Raw genomic sequence first — 15,514 nt, forward strand, 5'->3', positions numbered from 1 at the left:
ATAAGAACTGCACCTGAAAATTTGTGTCAATTTTTTCCCAGTCTGTGTATCAGTTCTTTCATTTTCCTTGCCCTACACTCTACCCAAACTAAGGTCCCAAATGCTGCTCTTTATAGCTACATCATTTGTTACCAACCAGCTCTCCCCTCTGTCCCCCAGATATATAACATTCACATTGGACTATGTTCTCTGGTTCTCTATTGGATTATATCCTCTGGTTCTAAACTGTAGCATCTCTCTCCTAATAAAATATAAACTGATTGAGAGCAGGACCCATGTTTTATAGTGATCTTTGAGTCTTCCAAATGACATTGTTTTGTGTAAAATAATTCATGAACAAAAACTTGTGAATATGCAGATTTCTCTCATCTGGATATGAAATGAGAGAAATCTGGATATGAGATGTCTCTCAGTTTATTACCATAAGAATGTAAAAAGTCCAAATCTTATTAAGAGCCATTCAAAAGAATTCTGACCGTACACCTGCTGTTTGTGAGGCAGCATGTCAGGTGAACCACGTAACAACACAACATGCATGTTCTGCTCTCGGCTCCAGAGAGAAGGACTATGTGAAAACAGACAGGCATCTGTGCTTATGAATTACACAGCTCTGAAGAGAACGAGCGGCACGGCCTGCCATGTGGTAACCTATGTTAAGTGGGTGAGCGGGAAAATTGTCTGTGAGAGGAGACCTTTTAGCTGAGGTTGAAGAAAGAGAGGAAGCATATGAAAAGTCAGAGGTTGTGTGTCCAGGCAAAGGGAACAATATGGGTAAAGGCCCAGAGGGTGGGGGAAAAAAAAGAACCTTGATGCACTTAAGGAAATTAAGGAGGGCCCATGAAGAAAGCGAACCTGGGGCCTGTGACCCAGTGAGCTGGCAGTGAAGTCAGAGATCAGATCTGAGGCCAGTCCTTGGTGGCCTTGTTAAATGTGGTTTGTACTAGAAGAGGATGGGAAACTATTGAAAAGATTCAAGCAAGGGAGTAGCATGCATGCTTTGATTTAGAATTTTAAAATTTCATTTTAGTTTCTCTGTAGAAAATTGATGATGTTGGGGAGGGACAAATAGGGAGATCAGGTCTCGGGTTATGGAACAGCTCAGATTGGAAGAGGGTAATAGCAGGGCAGAAGCAGCTCATCAAACAGATGAGCTGGAGATACTTTCTGAAGGTTGATAGTAGGACTTAATTACTGATGGATTCAATGTAGGGAATAGAAAAAGAGAGGGAGGACTCAAGAATTACTTTCCGTATTTCTGGTCTGAACTGCTGGGCAGATTCTGTTTTCAGGAAAGACCGGGTGGAGAAATAGTTGAAATATGGTTTAGAACTCAGTGCACCATGCCCATTGGACATCCAAGCAGAGATGTCAAGTAGGCAGTAAGACATATGAGTCTGGAGCTGAGAGAGAGGCCTAGGCTGGAGACATGAATTTGGGAATCATGATGGTATATAGTGGGATTATTTAGCTGGTATTTAAAGATACAGGAAATGGGTTAGAGCTCTTAAAGAAGGAGGAAAAGAGGGCTCAGAATGGAGCCCAGAGGCTTTGCAATACTTAGGGTGGAGAGAAAAAGCCAGCAGAGGAAACTCAAAAGTGGTCAGATAGAAGGAGGGAAAGAGTCAAAAAAGTGTCATGAGAAGAGAGCCTTTCAAGAAGGAGCAATACTTACTTGGTAACAGCTGAGAAACCGGGTGAGCCCATATAGGAATCTTCTCTACTGGGGAGGATTTCTTACCAGGGGTAAAAATCACTTGTATTTTATCTTTTACGCTTATTTGAGACCTTAACACATCTTTTAGCACACAGTGGGCACTTGAAGCATATTAATCAATGACACATTAATTGAATGACTGAGTATTTCAGTTCATTTGAGAGTGTGCGATAGGCATGAGCAGGTTTTAAAAGTCCTTCTCTTATTCTACCTGCACGCTCCCCACTCCTCACCTGATTCTCACGCTTGCCAGCAAAACTGCTGACTGGGGAGACAGCAGCATCTTCAGGCTCTGTCACAGCAGTGTTAAATACCCTTTATTCCTCCTGATTTAGGAAAAGTAAACTGTTCCTCAAGCCTTGTAGGAAAAAAACATGGGGCTACCATAGTGGATGAGGTCATATATGGCTGTTTCTGAAAATGTCATGAAATCATAACCATAATCACCACCATAGAAATAAGTTCCTGCCCCATCAAATGCTTTACTGTCCACTACTCTTAATTACCCTGTGAAAGAAATGTGTTGAGTGAATTTCACTGCATAAGATTTTGGTGAAAGAAGGGAAAGAAAAAGGTCAGAGTTCATGTCAGTGGCTCTGATGCCCCTGGGGCCAGGAGGGTGTAAGTGGGAGGACCTTTGATATACCTGCTTCCCAGGTCCAACTAGAAACTTTGTGAATCTGTCTGCAGTGCAGGAGACCTTGGTTTGATCCCTGGGTCAGAAGATCCTCTGGAAGAGGGCATGGCAACCCACTCCAGTATTCTTGCCTGGAAAATCTCATGGATAGAGGAGCCTGGTGGGTTACAAAGTCCATGGGATGCCAAAGAGTCAGACATGACTGCACAGCTAACACTTCTTTAGGTCTCAACTAGAAATTTTGTGGCAGCAAGCTAGAGGTACTGCTTATTTCAGAATGATGAGCTAATTGTAGAATTGGATTGAAATTGGCATGTCAATCTACCCAGAAACAAATATGCCCTGAGTGGAAAAACAGAGCAGGACCATTTATCATGGGCCCTTAACGCTACTTTTCTGGAAGCCATTTCATTTCATGTTTACAATAGATTTATCGCTCACCATTATTTGCCTTTTAATTACCTTATTGAAAATACTAAGAGAGGATTACTATTCCCCTTGTTTTATCTGTTGACAGAAGAGTAAAAATAATTGGGTTGGGTTTGGCTAGAATATCCTAACATTCCACAATATCTCAAACTCCACCTGTCTAAAATTTAATCTACCATTGCCCCCCAGCTATACTCTCTCTCTCTCTCTCTCTCTCTCTCTCTCTCTCTCTCTCACACACACACACACACACACATAACCTTATTCCCCCAGTGTTTTTCTCTGTGAATTAGAATCATATTTCCAGATCCCAAACTTGAAACTCGGGCAGTCTGACTCCTTTCTCACTCAGCCCCACATTCCTATTTACCAATACTGTCACCTAATTCAGTTGCTATTTAGTTGCTAAATTGTGTCTGATGCTTTGCAACCCCATGGACTATAGATAGCCTGCCAGGCTCCTCTGTCCATGGGATTTCCCAGGCAAGAATCCTGGAGTGGATAGATATTCCTTTCTCTAGGGGATTTTCCAGATCCAGGGATTGAACCTGGATCCAGGGATTGATCCCTGGATTGAACCCTTGTCTCCTGCATTGGCAGGTGGGTTCTTTACCGCTGAGCTTTAGGGAAGCCCCAGTCACCAAATTCTGTTGGATTCTGTCCTCAGATAGCCCTTGAAACTCTTCTTTCCTGCTCCTTCCTAGTTCAGGCCACTCTCATCTCACCACTCATTACTATAGAAGGCTGCAAAGTTAGGCTTTCTGTCTCCAGTTTCTTTCTTCACACTTCTGAAACCCACAGCTGACCAAGACCAGTCCTCCAACAGCTGCCTACTAGCTCCAGCATAGAATTAAAAATTCTTAAACTGGTTTAGGAGGTTCACAACATGTCCCCACCTCCCTAGTCAACCTCATATGTGCTATCCTGTGTGGAGGCCACTAACCACTCCAGCAAAGGCCACCTCTTCCCATCGCTCTACCTGGCCCTGCTGTCCTTCATCTCTTCTCCCAAAGTGGTTAGCCTAGCAACTGCTTCTCCTTCAACTCTAAGTGTCCCTAAAACATCCAGAAATTTCTCCAGTCAATAAACATTTGTCTGTCTACCACTTGGCTGAAATTTTTCCTGAAATCTTGTCCTGCCTTGTTCACTGTGGTATCCTGTGGGCCTGGCAAAATGCCTGCTCAATTAATATGCTAAGTAAATGAACAAGTATTTTAATCATGTGTCTACTTTTACAACTTGAGAGGTACTATTTCAATATGGTTTTAATGCGCGCGCGCGTGCGCGCGCGCGCGCGCACACACACACACACACACACACACACACACCCTATTTGATGAACGCTTTTTCTTTTATTTTCCGTTCCCCTCTCTAGGGGATTTTCCCGACCCAGGGCTCAACCCCTGGTCTCCTGCATTGCAGGCTAACTCTACCATCTGAACCACCAGGGAAACCCAAAGAATAAGTAGACCTGCATCTCCTGCAAATACCACCCTAATCATCTATGGCTATCCAGCTGCACTAGAAAGAAACCCGAGGTACAGCTGGCTTACTTAGGACAAGAGTCACACCCAGGTCAGTGCGGTGGTTCCCCGGCACGTTTTCAGAGGCCCATTATGGGGTCTGTATCTTGACCTCACCAGCGATGGCTAATGTATCCGGTGGGACTGAGCGGACGTGTGGAAAGGGGACACGAACCAGAGGGCAGAATCAGTCGAAATGAGGCAAGTCAGTGTTCGCTTACCCCAACCTGGCCCTGGAGCCGAGCCACAGCCTAAACCGTCTGCCCCTCCCAGCCTTTCGGCTAGAGCCGCTGCTCCGAGCAAGCAGCCCGGACTAAAGAGGAAGTAAGCGGAGGAAGGAAGTGGAAGTCTTCAAGTGAATGCCCTAACGTCTTTTCCACCAAAATGTACCTTGGGCGCCTTCAGGGAGTGCTTTTGTGTGTGTGGGGGGGGGGGGGGGTCCCCGGGGGGGTCCCCTGGTTAATTTCTCTAGTGGTTGCTTATTAACCCCCCGCCCCCCAAATCAGGTGTAGTGCTGAATTATCAGCGAAGGTTCAGGACAGTTCCCTTCGCAGTCCATCTGGTGCCCAGGTTTGTGGCTGGCCTCTGGGCCACACGGGGCAGGCGGAGGAGCCTCTGCGCTCACAGTGGGGCGCGCGCGGTCGGTAGGATTGAGGCCACGCCGCTAAGTATCTAGGCCCCAACCGCGGCTAAAAGGCGAAGCCCTGGCCCCTTCCAGCTCAACGCCGGCAGTGCCAGGAGGCCGGCCTGGGCGCGCGCGGCGCAGCCAAGGTCCCCCAGCGCCCCCTACAGTCACGCGTGCCGGAGTCAGCGCTGGGTCCTGCGACTCCGCACCACGCCCGGTACCCCACCCAGAGGCCCGCGCCCCGGGACTCACGATCACCGCACCTCCCGGCTGCAGAAACCCGCGTGGGGCTCGGCGGGCGCGTCGCATCCCTTGCCACCTCGGATCGCTCCGCCCGCCGCAGCCAGACTTCCCCTCCCTCCCTTGGTCCCTGCCCTCCTCCCTCCCTTCTTCGCTCCCGCCCGCCGGCGCCGGACACGCTGAGCCCCTTCTCTTGGGGCGCTCTTCCCCTCGGCCAGCCGTCGCATCCCGCGCAACTTGGGGACGGACAGTGGCGGTTCAGTGTTGAATGTTCCCCTCCGAGAGCGCATGGCTGTGGAAGCGAGGCGCGGGCCGGGCCCCCGAGGGGCCGCCGTCTGGGCGGCGGTGATGTTTCTGTTGTGCTCGGGAGTCCCGAGCGGGCGCCCCTACAACGTGGACACCGAGAGCGCGCTGCTCTACAAGGGACCCCCCAACACCCTGTTCGGCTACTCGGTGCTGCTGCACAGCCACGGGGCCAACCGATGGTGAGTAGGGTCGGACGCGGGAGCCTTTGGCATCTCAGAGCGGCTAGCAAAAAGCCCCAGGGATTCCCTGCCTGGTTCAAACTTTCCTCTCTATAGAGAAGGCAGGAGGGAACCCAGCTCGCTGGAGACGTGCTTGGGAAACGAACTCATCTTGGGGTGGCAGCAGCCGGGGTGCGTTCTGGCGCCAGGCCCTGAAGTTCGGGGTGGCGGGTTGAGTGCTGGGGCGGTGGGCGGAGGAAGAGGTGGCGGCAGCGGCCCGGCTGCCTCTGGGGAGAGCCGGGGTTTAGTGGGCAGCGAGGCTAACATCTGCGCCCACGTGCGCGTTTCTCTTCTTAGGCTCGTAGTCGGGGCGCCCACTGCCAACTGGCTCTCCAACGCTTCAGTGGTCAAACCTGGGGCGATTTACAGATGCAAGATTGGGAAGAATCCCGCCAGGACCTGCGAACAGCTGCAGCTAGGTGAGTGGGGTCTGGGGACGGGAGCTAGTGAGCCTCACCCCACTCGTGTGGACCCCACGGTAGACAAGTCCTGGGAAAAATGAGAATATTGCCTATTCTCATTTAAAGGGGATGATTTTCACTGTTAAGTCAACACCATGTTCCCTTCTTAACATAAAAGAGGGCTCTTTTCTGTCAGTGGTTTTCTCCCTTTTGCTTATGACAGTGATTGCAGTATTCTGACAAAACTATGTAGAGGAAAATTTCTTACACCTCCTCAGACCTTCTCTTCACATCTCCCTCCTCCCCCACCCCACACCATGTGTAAAACACATCTTAAAATCTCTCAGCACATTAATGACAGCCAAGACTGGAGAATTTTATTTCCATCTTTGACCTATCAACCTTGTTAAAGAACAGGCTAAGGGGCAGATCAGGAATAGCAGTTGGAATTGATCCCACACCCTGTCATTTACCCCAATGACTTTCTAGAAAAGAAAATAATATCGTTTTACTTAAGATATGAAATGTTAAAGGAGAGCACAGGAAAAAATTGGCATCTCCACTGCTAATATAATTATTAATAAAATGAGGCTTAATGTATCATTATTAATTTTTCTCTTCAAAAACTCTTGATTTCTTAATGTCTCTTCTTAGATTTGTGACAATTTGAAAAATGCATTCTGTTGGGGGAGGGAAGAAAATTCATGTTTCAAAGTCAACAGCAAATTTGCTTTGCACAGACACATGGGGAAAGAAAGGGGAACTAATATTAATTCAGACCCTATCTTGCTTCAAACATTGTTAGGAACTGCCATATATGTTGCTTCTTTTCCAGAAAACAACACTGGGCCATGGGTGGCATTGTTCTTACTTTACATGTGAGGACTCTGTGGTTCAGAGTGTTGCAAGGACTTTTTCTAAAGTTACTCAGCTAGTGAGTGGAAGATGGGACTGCAACTCAAAGTCAGGCCTCAGTTCAGTTCAGTCGCTCAGTTGTGTCTGACTCTGTGACCCCACGGACTGCAGCACGCCAGGCCTCTCTGTCCATCACCAACTCCCGGAGCTTGCTCACACTCATGGCCATCCAGTAGGTGAGACCATCCAACCATCTCATCCTCTGTCGTCCCCTTCTCCTCCAGCCTACAATCTTTCCCAGGATCAGGGTCTTTTCCAATGAGTCAGTTATTCGCATCAGGTGGCCAAAGTACTGGAGTTTCAGCTTCAGTCCTTCCAATGAATATTCAGGACTGATTTCCTTTAGGATTGACTGGTTGGATCTCCTTGCTGTCCAAGGGACTTTCAAGAGTCTTCTCCAACACCACTGTTCAAAAGCATCAGTTCTTTGACATTCAGCTTTCTTTATGGTCCAACTTTCACATCCATGCATGACCACTGGGAAAGGCCTGCTTGGGTCCAAAGTCCAAGTCATTTCCTGCCATGTGTACACCTTCAATGCAAATAAAATCCACTGAAGAGTCCAACATAGTGTCTGCTGAGCTGGTGAGTCACCTGTGAATGGTGAATAAATGGTTATACTTAGTACCTTTTTCCTATTTATCTTTATTAGCCATGGGCTCTGGGGATAAGCTAGTCACTGCATCTTTAATACCCTCCCTTTTTTTTGTAGTAGTCTTTGCTTTTTCTCAAATTGGAATACTGCTTCCCTTCATTGACAGTGAATTCAAATACAATATGCACTTAATGGAATTTTATTTTTGACTCAGAGAGCATCCATAAGAATTTAGAAGTTGTCTGCACTGCTTAAAATAAGTCCTACCCTCTTATTAAGCATCTCCCATCCCAAAAGGCAGACTAGGAAAGCATAACACATTCGCAGACCTATCCATTTGGAATAACTCTGCAAAGCATAATTGTCTTTGCCAAAGAGACTTGTGGGATGAAGAATTAGGGAGCAGAGCAGACAGCTTTGATCTGCCAGAGGATCTTGACAAGGTCTCAGGAGGGAAATGTTTTATTTTGTTGTCCTGTCATAGTTTCCTGATTCATGACATTACAACCACTGGTATTTATCCCCTACTTCCTGTCTAGAATGGCACTGAATCTATTTCTAGATGTCTGTATTTAACTGGAAAGATCCTGTCACAATATTGTATTAAAATTTAAGGTAATAAAAAAAATCTGTCAAAATTGTAGGAAAACCTAAATTCTTTGGACACGTGGAACATAGGAAGTGACTACAGAAATATCCATGGAGAAATGTGCGCATGGTAGATGTATAGCAAACATGCATTAAGTAAAGATTTATTGGGTGGATAAATGAATAAAGCAAAGTGAAAGCTTGATTGTTATCAACCTGGTTGGTAAATAAAAGAATTAACTAGAAATGATAAGTCAAAGGGATATTTTCAACTTAAAATTTTTTGATCAGTAAAAAAGGTATTTACTGAGGTGAAAGGCAGATGACAAGATATCTAGTCAGTCAACTGGTAGAAACACTGATGGCTATAGTAATAAAATATTTGCACATCTTTGAACATTTGCAAAAGAGTTGACTGAAATTACTTCTCATATAACATTTTAAACAATGTATTTTCCTTATATAAAGAAATTGTATGTTTCAGTTCAGAGCAATCTCAGAAGTAACTTGAAACTGTAAAATAAGGGATTGAGGATAATGTTTAGAATGTTAACACTGAAAACAATAAATTGGTAACTAAAGGCTTTTTAAAATTCTCAAGTTTGTAGATTATGTAGTAGTCTTTATGAAGAATTGTCAAGGAAAAAATATATACACACAATCATCTGTATAAGATGGTTTTAGTTGTTCTGTCTCAAATGTATGGACAGTGCTTAGCTCACTATCTTACATTTAACTGACATTCAAAAAATATTTATTTTTATTTCTGTCTTCTACTTAAATCCATATCTGCATGTTATCTGTTATATCATGGTGAGATTATAAATACAGACAATTAATAGATGAAACCAAAAGTTAAATGTATAAATGAAAAGATAACAGTTGAAACACAGTGGAAAAATATTTTTTGTTGACTCAACCAAAAATATAATATCTAAATATTGAGCTATGATATCCATGTCATAAGATGTTTTCTTTCATTCGTGTCCTAAGTTGCCATCAAGGAGATGAAGTTGAAAGATCTCTTAAAATAGCGCTCATCTCCTACACAATTCAAAGTGCTGTATACATTGACTAGTCTTTAGGTCTAACAATTTCAAAGTTTCATTCAGATAGATTCCTTCCTTCAAAACAGGATATCAATAACCTTCCCCCTACCTCCTAACCCCCCTTCCCTATAGTGCATAATATTGCCCCATACTGTGGTATGTTCAGCGTAGCCGTAATCAGAAGTGAGCAGCAAATGCCTGTTTATCTCGAATGTTCAGGGGATGAGATGTTGAGACTCAGGTACCCCTTTTAGTGAAGTGAATTGACTGGGGAAGAGAGGTATTTCTTCCTGCGTGCAGACAGGCTCCTTCCACCTCCCTGCCTACCTAAGGGGTATTTTCCTGCTCACGTCCTTGGTACTGCCCTCTGTGAACCAGAGGAAGGTAGTCTTCCAATCAGGAGGTGTGAATCCAAACTTGTCTGTGAAGACTCTGTGTCTGGGGAGGTCATAGTGATTTCCACAGTTTCAGTTGCTTTTCTACTCAGGTGCTCTGCAGCCTTGCTAGGTTTTTTTAAAAGGAAACTTTGAACACAGTTGGTTGCTAAATTAAGGCATTACAGGTAATGACTTTGCTTATGTATTTAATGATAGTCCATTCATGATCACCAGTATTTGAAGATAGAAGATAATAAAATATGTAAATGACTATAAAATTATATTTAAAAGATTGTCTTTATTTCATCTTTCAAAAGACATACTCTCTAGATCTTTCATTATTTTTAACTTGCTGCCAATAGCTTTATACTGATAGCTACTAATAATATTATACATGTGTGTTTGTATGAACATGCAAACTTGAACAAATGCACACTTGTCTGGATAATAAAAGTTATAATTTTGTTATAAAATGTACATGAAATGTATACAAAATATATAAAATTCTATAATTATTGCCTAATACAGTAGCCACAAGCTACATGTGGCTATTGAGTACATGAAATGTGGTTAGTTTGTAGTAAGAGGTCCTATAATACAGATTACATCTGGATATTAAAGACTTAGTACAAAAAAATTCCTATGTGTACATATATATATAATCTCTTGATTTTTTAGGTGTTGACCATATGTTGAAATAAACAGTTTGAAATTAATATCAATTGCATATTTAAATGAGAATATTTTAGATGCATTAGGTTAAAGAAAATATTAATTTTGCTTATTCCTTGTTACATTTTAATGTGACTACTGTAAAAATTATTTCATATGTAACTTGCATTATGTTTCTATTGGAGAGCACTGTTTTAGGAAAACATAACTTCCCTATGTAAAATAACCCTGCCCAATGTCTATATGTATAATGAATAAGATTTTCACTTTTCTAGACCAGTGTCATATAACTACTAGACCTTTAAGCTCCCTTCTTGTCCCTCTTTTTCTTACTAGAGAGAACAATGGTTTATTACAAGTTAATCATCATTATTTCCCTTCAGATTTCTTTCTGGAAATTATATAACCTTAACCAGCCTCCTGATTTATATTACATTACCTATTTGGAAGAGGTTAAGTTAATTAGCAGCTGTGTCATTTAACTAATGATTACCTCATTCGCACTTCTGCCTGATTTGTAGGAATTATTAGCTTAACATTAAAAGACAAACCGCTCACTGTTGAAACATCAAATATGTTCTTGATAACTTTTTTTCTTATTTGCAATACTCTTTAAATTGTAGCTTATGAAGCTGATGTTGACACAGACTGGTCATTTTGAAAAATCATCGTTGAACAGAGGTTTGTTATGCTAATTATGCACAAAATTAAGACAGAGAGATTAATGAATAAGCTATCATATTAAAAGAATTAAGTTTCCTGGTTTCCAACAATTTCCCAGACTCCATCTCTAAAAGAATGGCTTCCACCTGGTTTGAGAGATGCGGTTTTCTAAAATGCTTTTATTTATTGCCAAAAATTTACTTGACCACTGGGTGATATTTCCAATGGCTAAAAAATATCTCCCCTTGGCCACAGTTCTTGGGCCAGGTATGGTGATCCATTGTGCACGTGGGTCATCGGTTCATTTGGTCATTCACTGAGGGATGCCTAAGTACTAGAACTTGGGCATACAAAAGAAACACCACCCTTGCCTCAAGGGGTTTGCAGTCTATAGGTTGGGTTATTATAGGAAAGTATGGTGAGACAATCTACTCTAGTTAGAATAAGGTGATGTCTTCCTAAGGAATTCTAGTGGAAAACTGAGGGAAAAAATCAGTTATCTCAGAGGAAGAGGTTACGGGAAAGGGTGCTGCACAGAGCAAAGCGTGTCTGAGCACCCAGGGTCTTTGAGAGGGCGATGTCTTTGGATGGAAAGAGGAGAGCATGCAGTTGACCTGCGGCATGTGAAGCGGCGTAGATTAGAGAAGCGAGCAGGGGTTATTGTGTGACACTTGGTGAGTCCTCGGGCAGCTGCAGGAGCAGCGGCTGTCCGCGTGCTCTTGTGTGGTCACGCTCTTCCTCCGTGAGGGCCCCGTGCAGTGGAGGCTGGGGCCCAGATGCAGAGGGAGGTGTTGGCTCCGGCGGGCGTGGTGGCGCTGAGCGGTGACGGAGGCAGGGTCTGCTGCAGACCCGCAGGCACCCACAGGCGCCCCGGCCGGCCGCGTGCGCTCCCGGGTGTGTGCGCGGCAGCGCGGCGGGATGGCGGGCAGCAGGCTGCTGACCTGCCGGGCGCAGCTGCGCGGCCGCACCTCGAGCCTGGGCCTGAGGGTGACGTCGGCCGCTGGGGTGCAGGCAGGCGTCGTGCACTTTGGCTTTGGTGGGTACCGAGAGCAGCTCCGTCGGCCAGCTGCTCACACCAGGGTAGCCACAGAGGCCTGCGCTGGCTGTTAGTGTGGTTCCTGGGCTCCTCCGGGGCAGGCAGAAGGGCGTATGGCAGAACCCAGGGCTCAGTGAACACTAATACGTGGGCGACAAAAGCTGGCAAGATCTGCAGGAGGTCCAGGGCGTCTGTACTGGCCGCTGACTTAGTCAGCTGTGAAATCTGCTGTTTGTGTGCAGAGCAGGTCTCTGTGACCTGGACTTTGCAGTTGGTAAATGAGAGAGATGAACAGGAAGAAGGTTTCAAAGATGTTACCCAAGGTTCTGACTTGGGCTGTTGGACAGATGATGGTGCTATGTCCCGTGAGATGTAAAAATAGATACCTGGTGACCAGTTAGATGTATGGGCCCCGCGGGCAGGAGAGGCCTATATAGGCAGTTCAGAGTTGAAGGTAATTGGCATAGAGATGGTAATCAAAGCCATGGAAGTTAATGCGTTTAACCTGGGAATGTTCTAGGTTAAATGGATCACTGGACCCAGAAGAGATCCCACAGGACTCCTGCCATTTGAGAAGCAGCTTGAACAGTATTGGTCAACTCTAGTTGCAACCTAGATTCTTCTGCCAAGTTTTAAGAAGCCCAGTGCTGGTGGCCTTCTCCTAAACTAGTAAAATCTCTGGGAGTGGGTCTAGCTTGGTTAGATATTGTGATTTATAGTAAGAATATATAGTTGGCCTTCAACCCCATCTCTGGCACAGTGATCCTAGAACCCTTGGAGTTCTCTAGAGTGATAAATATGTCTTTTGTTAGGTGAATGAGGTGACTTTAGAACCAAAGGATGTGACTGGTTGCCAGCAGAGCACACTGTATGATCAGTGGATTGGAACTTTCATTCATATCCCCCTGACACCAGCGGGAGGAGAGAGACTGGAGGCTGAACCAGTTGCCAATGGCCAATGATTTCATCACTCATGCCTACCCAACGAAACCTCTATAAAAGCCCAAAAGGACAGGACTTGAGAACATGTGGGGGCTTAGGACCAGTGGTGCATTCGGAGAGGGCCTGGGAGCTCCCATCATGTTTCCCGTGTCTCACCCTGTGTCTCTCTTCCATCCAGCTGTTCCTGTTACTCCTTTTATGATAAACTGATAATCTAGTGAGTAAAATGGTTCTCTTGAGCTCTGTGAGCCACCCTTGTGGCTCAAACCAAAGGAAAACATCAAGGGAAACGTCAATAGCCAGTGGGCTTGAGATTGACATCTGAAGTGTGTGTTGAGGGGTGATATGGAAAGAAAGTAGTCTTTTTTAAATATTTCATGTATTTTAATCAACTGTTAAACATACTCCCAGTGCATTTTTACCTTTCAAGTTTCTTCCTCATTACCCATTGAGGAAGTTTTATGTGAGTTTTTAGAGTTGCCTAGTTTTCTAGTCCTATAGAAGATAATCACAAATTGCTGGGTGATAGTAAGGTATTTTTCAGTGTTGTTCAGTAATGTACTGTATTCACTTTTTTCTTTTTGTTTACCTTTTGGTTTCCTTCACGCATTTCTCCCTCCCTTCCCCCACCTCTGGCAGCCACATATCTGTTCTCTCTCTGAGCTTTTTTTTTTAGATTCCACATATAAGCGAGATCATAGAGTATTTATCTTTCTCTGTCTGACTTAGTTCACTTAGCATAATGTCATCAGGGCTTAGGCATGTTGTTGCAGACAAGAAGATTGCATTCTTTTTTATGGTTGAATAATGCCCCATTGCATATATATACTTCAGTTTCTTCATCCACTCACTCTTCATTGAACACTTAGGTTGTATCCCATCTTGGCTATTATAGATAAGACTGCAGTAAATTTGGGCGGGGCGGGGGGGGGGGGCGCATTATGCTATTTTTAGTTGTGTTTTCCTTTTCTTTGGATATGTGCCCAAAAGTATTCTCGGAATTGTTAGAACTATGGTAGTTCTACCATACGGGAGTTCTATTGTTAATTTTTTGAGGAACCTCCATACCGTTTCCATAGTGACTGCCCAAATTTACATTCCCACCAACAATGCACAGCCTTTTTCTCCACACCCTCACTAGCATTGGTTATCTCTTGGCTTTTTGTAATAGCCATTCTAACAGATGGGAGGCGATAGCTCACTGTGATTTTGATGTGCACTTCCCTGATGGTCAGTGATGCTGGGCCTGTTTTTATGCAGCCCTGCTCCATATTTTCTCTTATTTAGTAGGTCGCTTTTTCATTTTGTTGATAGTTTTCTTTACAGAAACTTTGTAGTATGATGTAGTCTCATTTATTTTTGCTTTTGTTGCTTTTGCTTCTGGAGTTAAATTTTAAAAACTATTACTCAGACCTTTGTCAAGGAGCTTGCAGAACTGAACCCTTAATCAATGGGATCTGACATTATCTTCAGGTAGATAGTATTATAATTACAAGTTGGATTTCAGGACCCCTGCCTAGTATCAGAGAATTTCTTGGTGCTGGTGTGGAAAAGCTTCACCCACACACATTGGAGCTGGGTGTGGAATCCTTAGTAGGGCATTGGGAGTTTCCAGAGGTCCCCAGATGGCTCCAGTATTCACCCATGGTTAAGAACCATTGGAGAAGGAAAAAGAGCAAGGAAAATAGACTGAGGAGGAAAAGCCAAGGGGTAGCCAGGGAATCAGGTCAATGTGGCGTTATGGAAGCTGAAGAATGGGAGATCTTGAGAAGAGGTGAGTGGCTGGCATGTCAAAAGAGGCCAAGAGGTCAAGCCACGTAAGAGCCTGGGAGGATTCTTTGGATTCAGAAAGAACTGGTTTGTTAAGAACCTTGGAAAGACCTGTTTTAGTGGTAATGCCAGACTTCAGAGGGGTGAGGAGTGAGAAAATATTGGTGCCAGATAGCACCTCGGTTCTTCCTTCATTTATTAAATAAATGTTATCCATTACTTATGTTGGTACTTGGAATAGAAAGTTGGCCAAGATGGCTAAAGCCTTCAAAGAACTCAGTTACAGGAATAACAGGTAAACAGAGAAGTACTGATGAGAAATGTCACAAGCATAAGGGTAAATATGCACAATGGGGAGAAGAGGCTGGATGATGACAGTATTTTGGAACGATGGACATGAGTAAACGAGTCAGCTCTGGCCAGTTTTGATGAGCACATGGTAGTCTCAATGAATGTGAAATGGGTGGGTCCATTTCTGGTTTGGGTGGGGTCTTCTAGGATTTACTGTATATTTCAGCATTGTTCGCAGAGGTCTAGGCCAGTCTTGCATTCCAGACTCTGTCCACTCACACTGGACAGTCTAAAGAATATGCACCCCTGAGACAGGAAGTCTAGAATGGACTGTCTTTAAAACTGGGGGAATATATGGAAGTGGGCTTGCAGGGGACAGGACTGGGTCCAGTAACACCGTGTGTTGGTTCTGATGTCCTCAGTTTATCCCTAAGGATTTTTAACAAATGATTAGTCATCTCTTTCATATAATTTATATGAAATACTGGAATTCACAATGAATTGTTCAGATATAGTAAGAGTG

The 15,514-nt window shown here is 44.3% G+C and overlaps 1 protein-coding gene across 2 annotated transcripts in view; it reads left to right on the plus strand.

The window, feature by feature from the left end:
* Positions 1-5,326: 5,326 nt before the first annotated feature.
* Positions 5,327-15,514, plus strand: part of ITGA4 (integrin subunit alpha 4) — an 88,118-nt gene continuing 77,930 nt past the window's right edge. The window contains exons 1-2 of one of the 2 annotated variants that reach the window (XR_010662515.1): positions 5,327-5,653; positions 5,990-6,111. Coding sequence is in view for 1 of the 2 variants with exons in the window: in XM_065931872.1 (XP_065787944.1) it covers positions 5,457-5,653; positions 5,990-6,111 (319 nt within the window). In the remaining variant the exon portion in view is untranslated. The remainder of the gene's footprint in view (positions 5,654-5,989; positions 6,112-15,514) is intronic. The other variant, XM_065931872.1, reaches the window with a different exon arrangement.

The sequence above is a fragment of the Muntiacus reevesi genome, chromosome 3, assembly GCF_963930625.1.
Source record: "Muntiacus reevesi chromosome 3, mMunRee1.1, whole genome shotgun sequence".
NCBI lineage: Eukaryota > Metazoa > Chordata > Mammalia > Artiodactyla > Cervidae > Muntiacus > Muntiacus reevesi.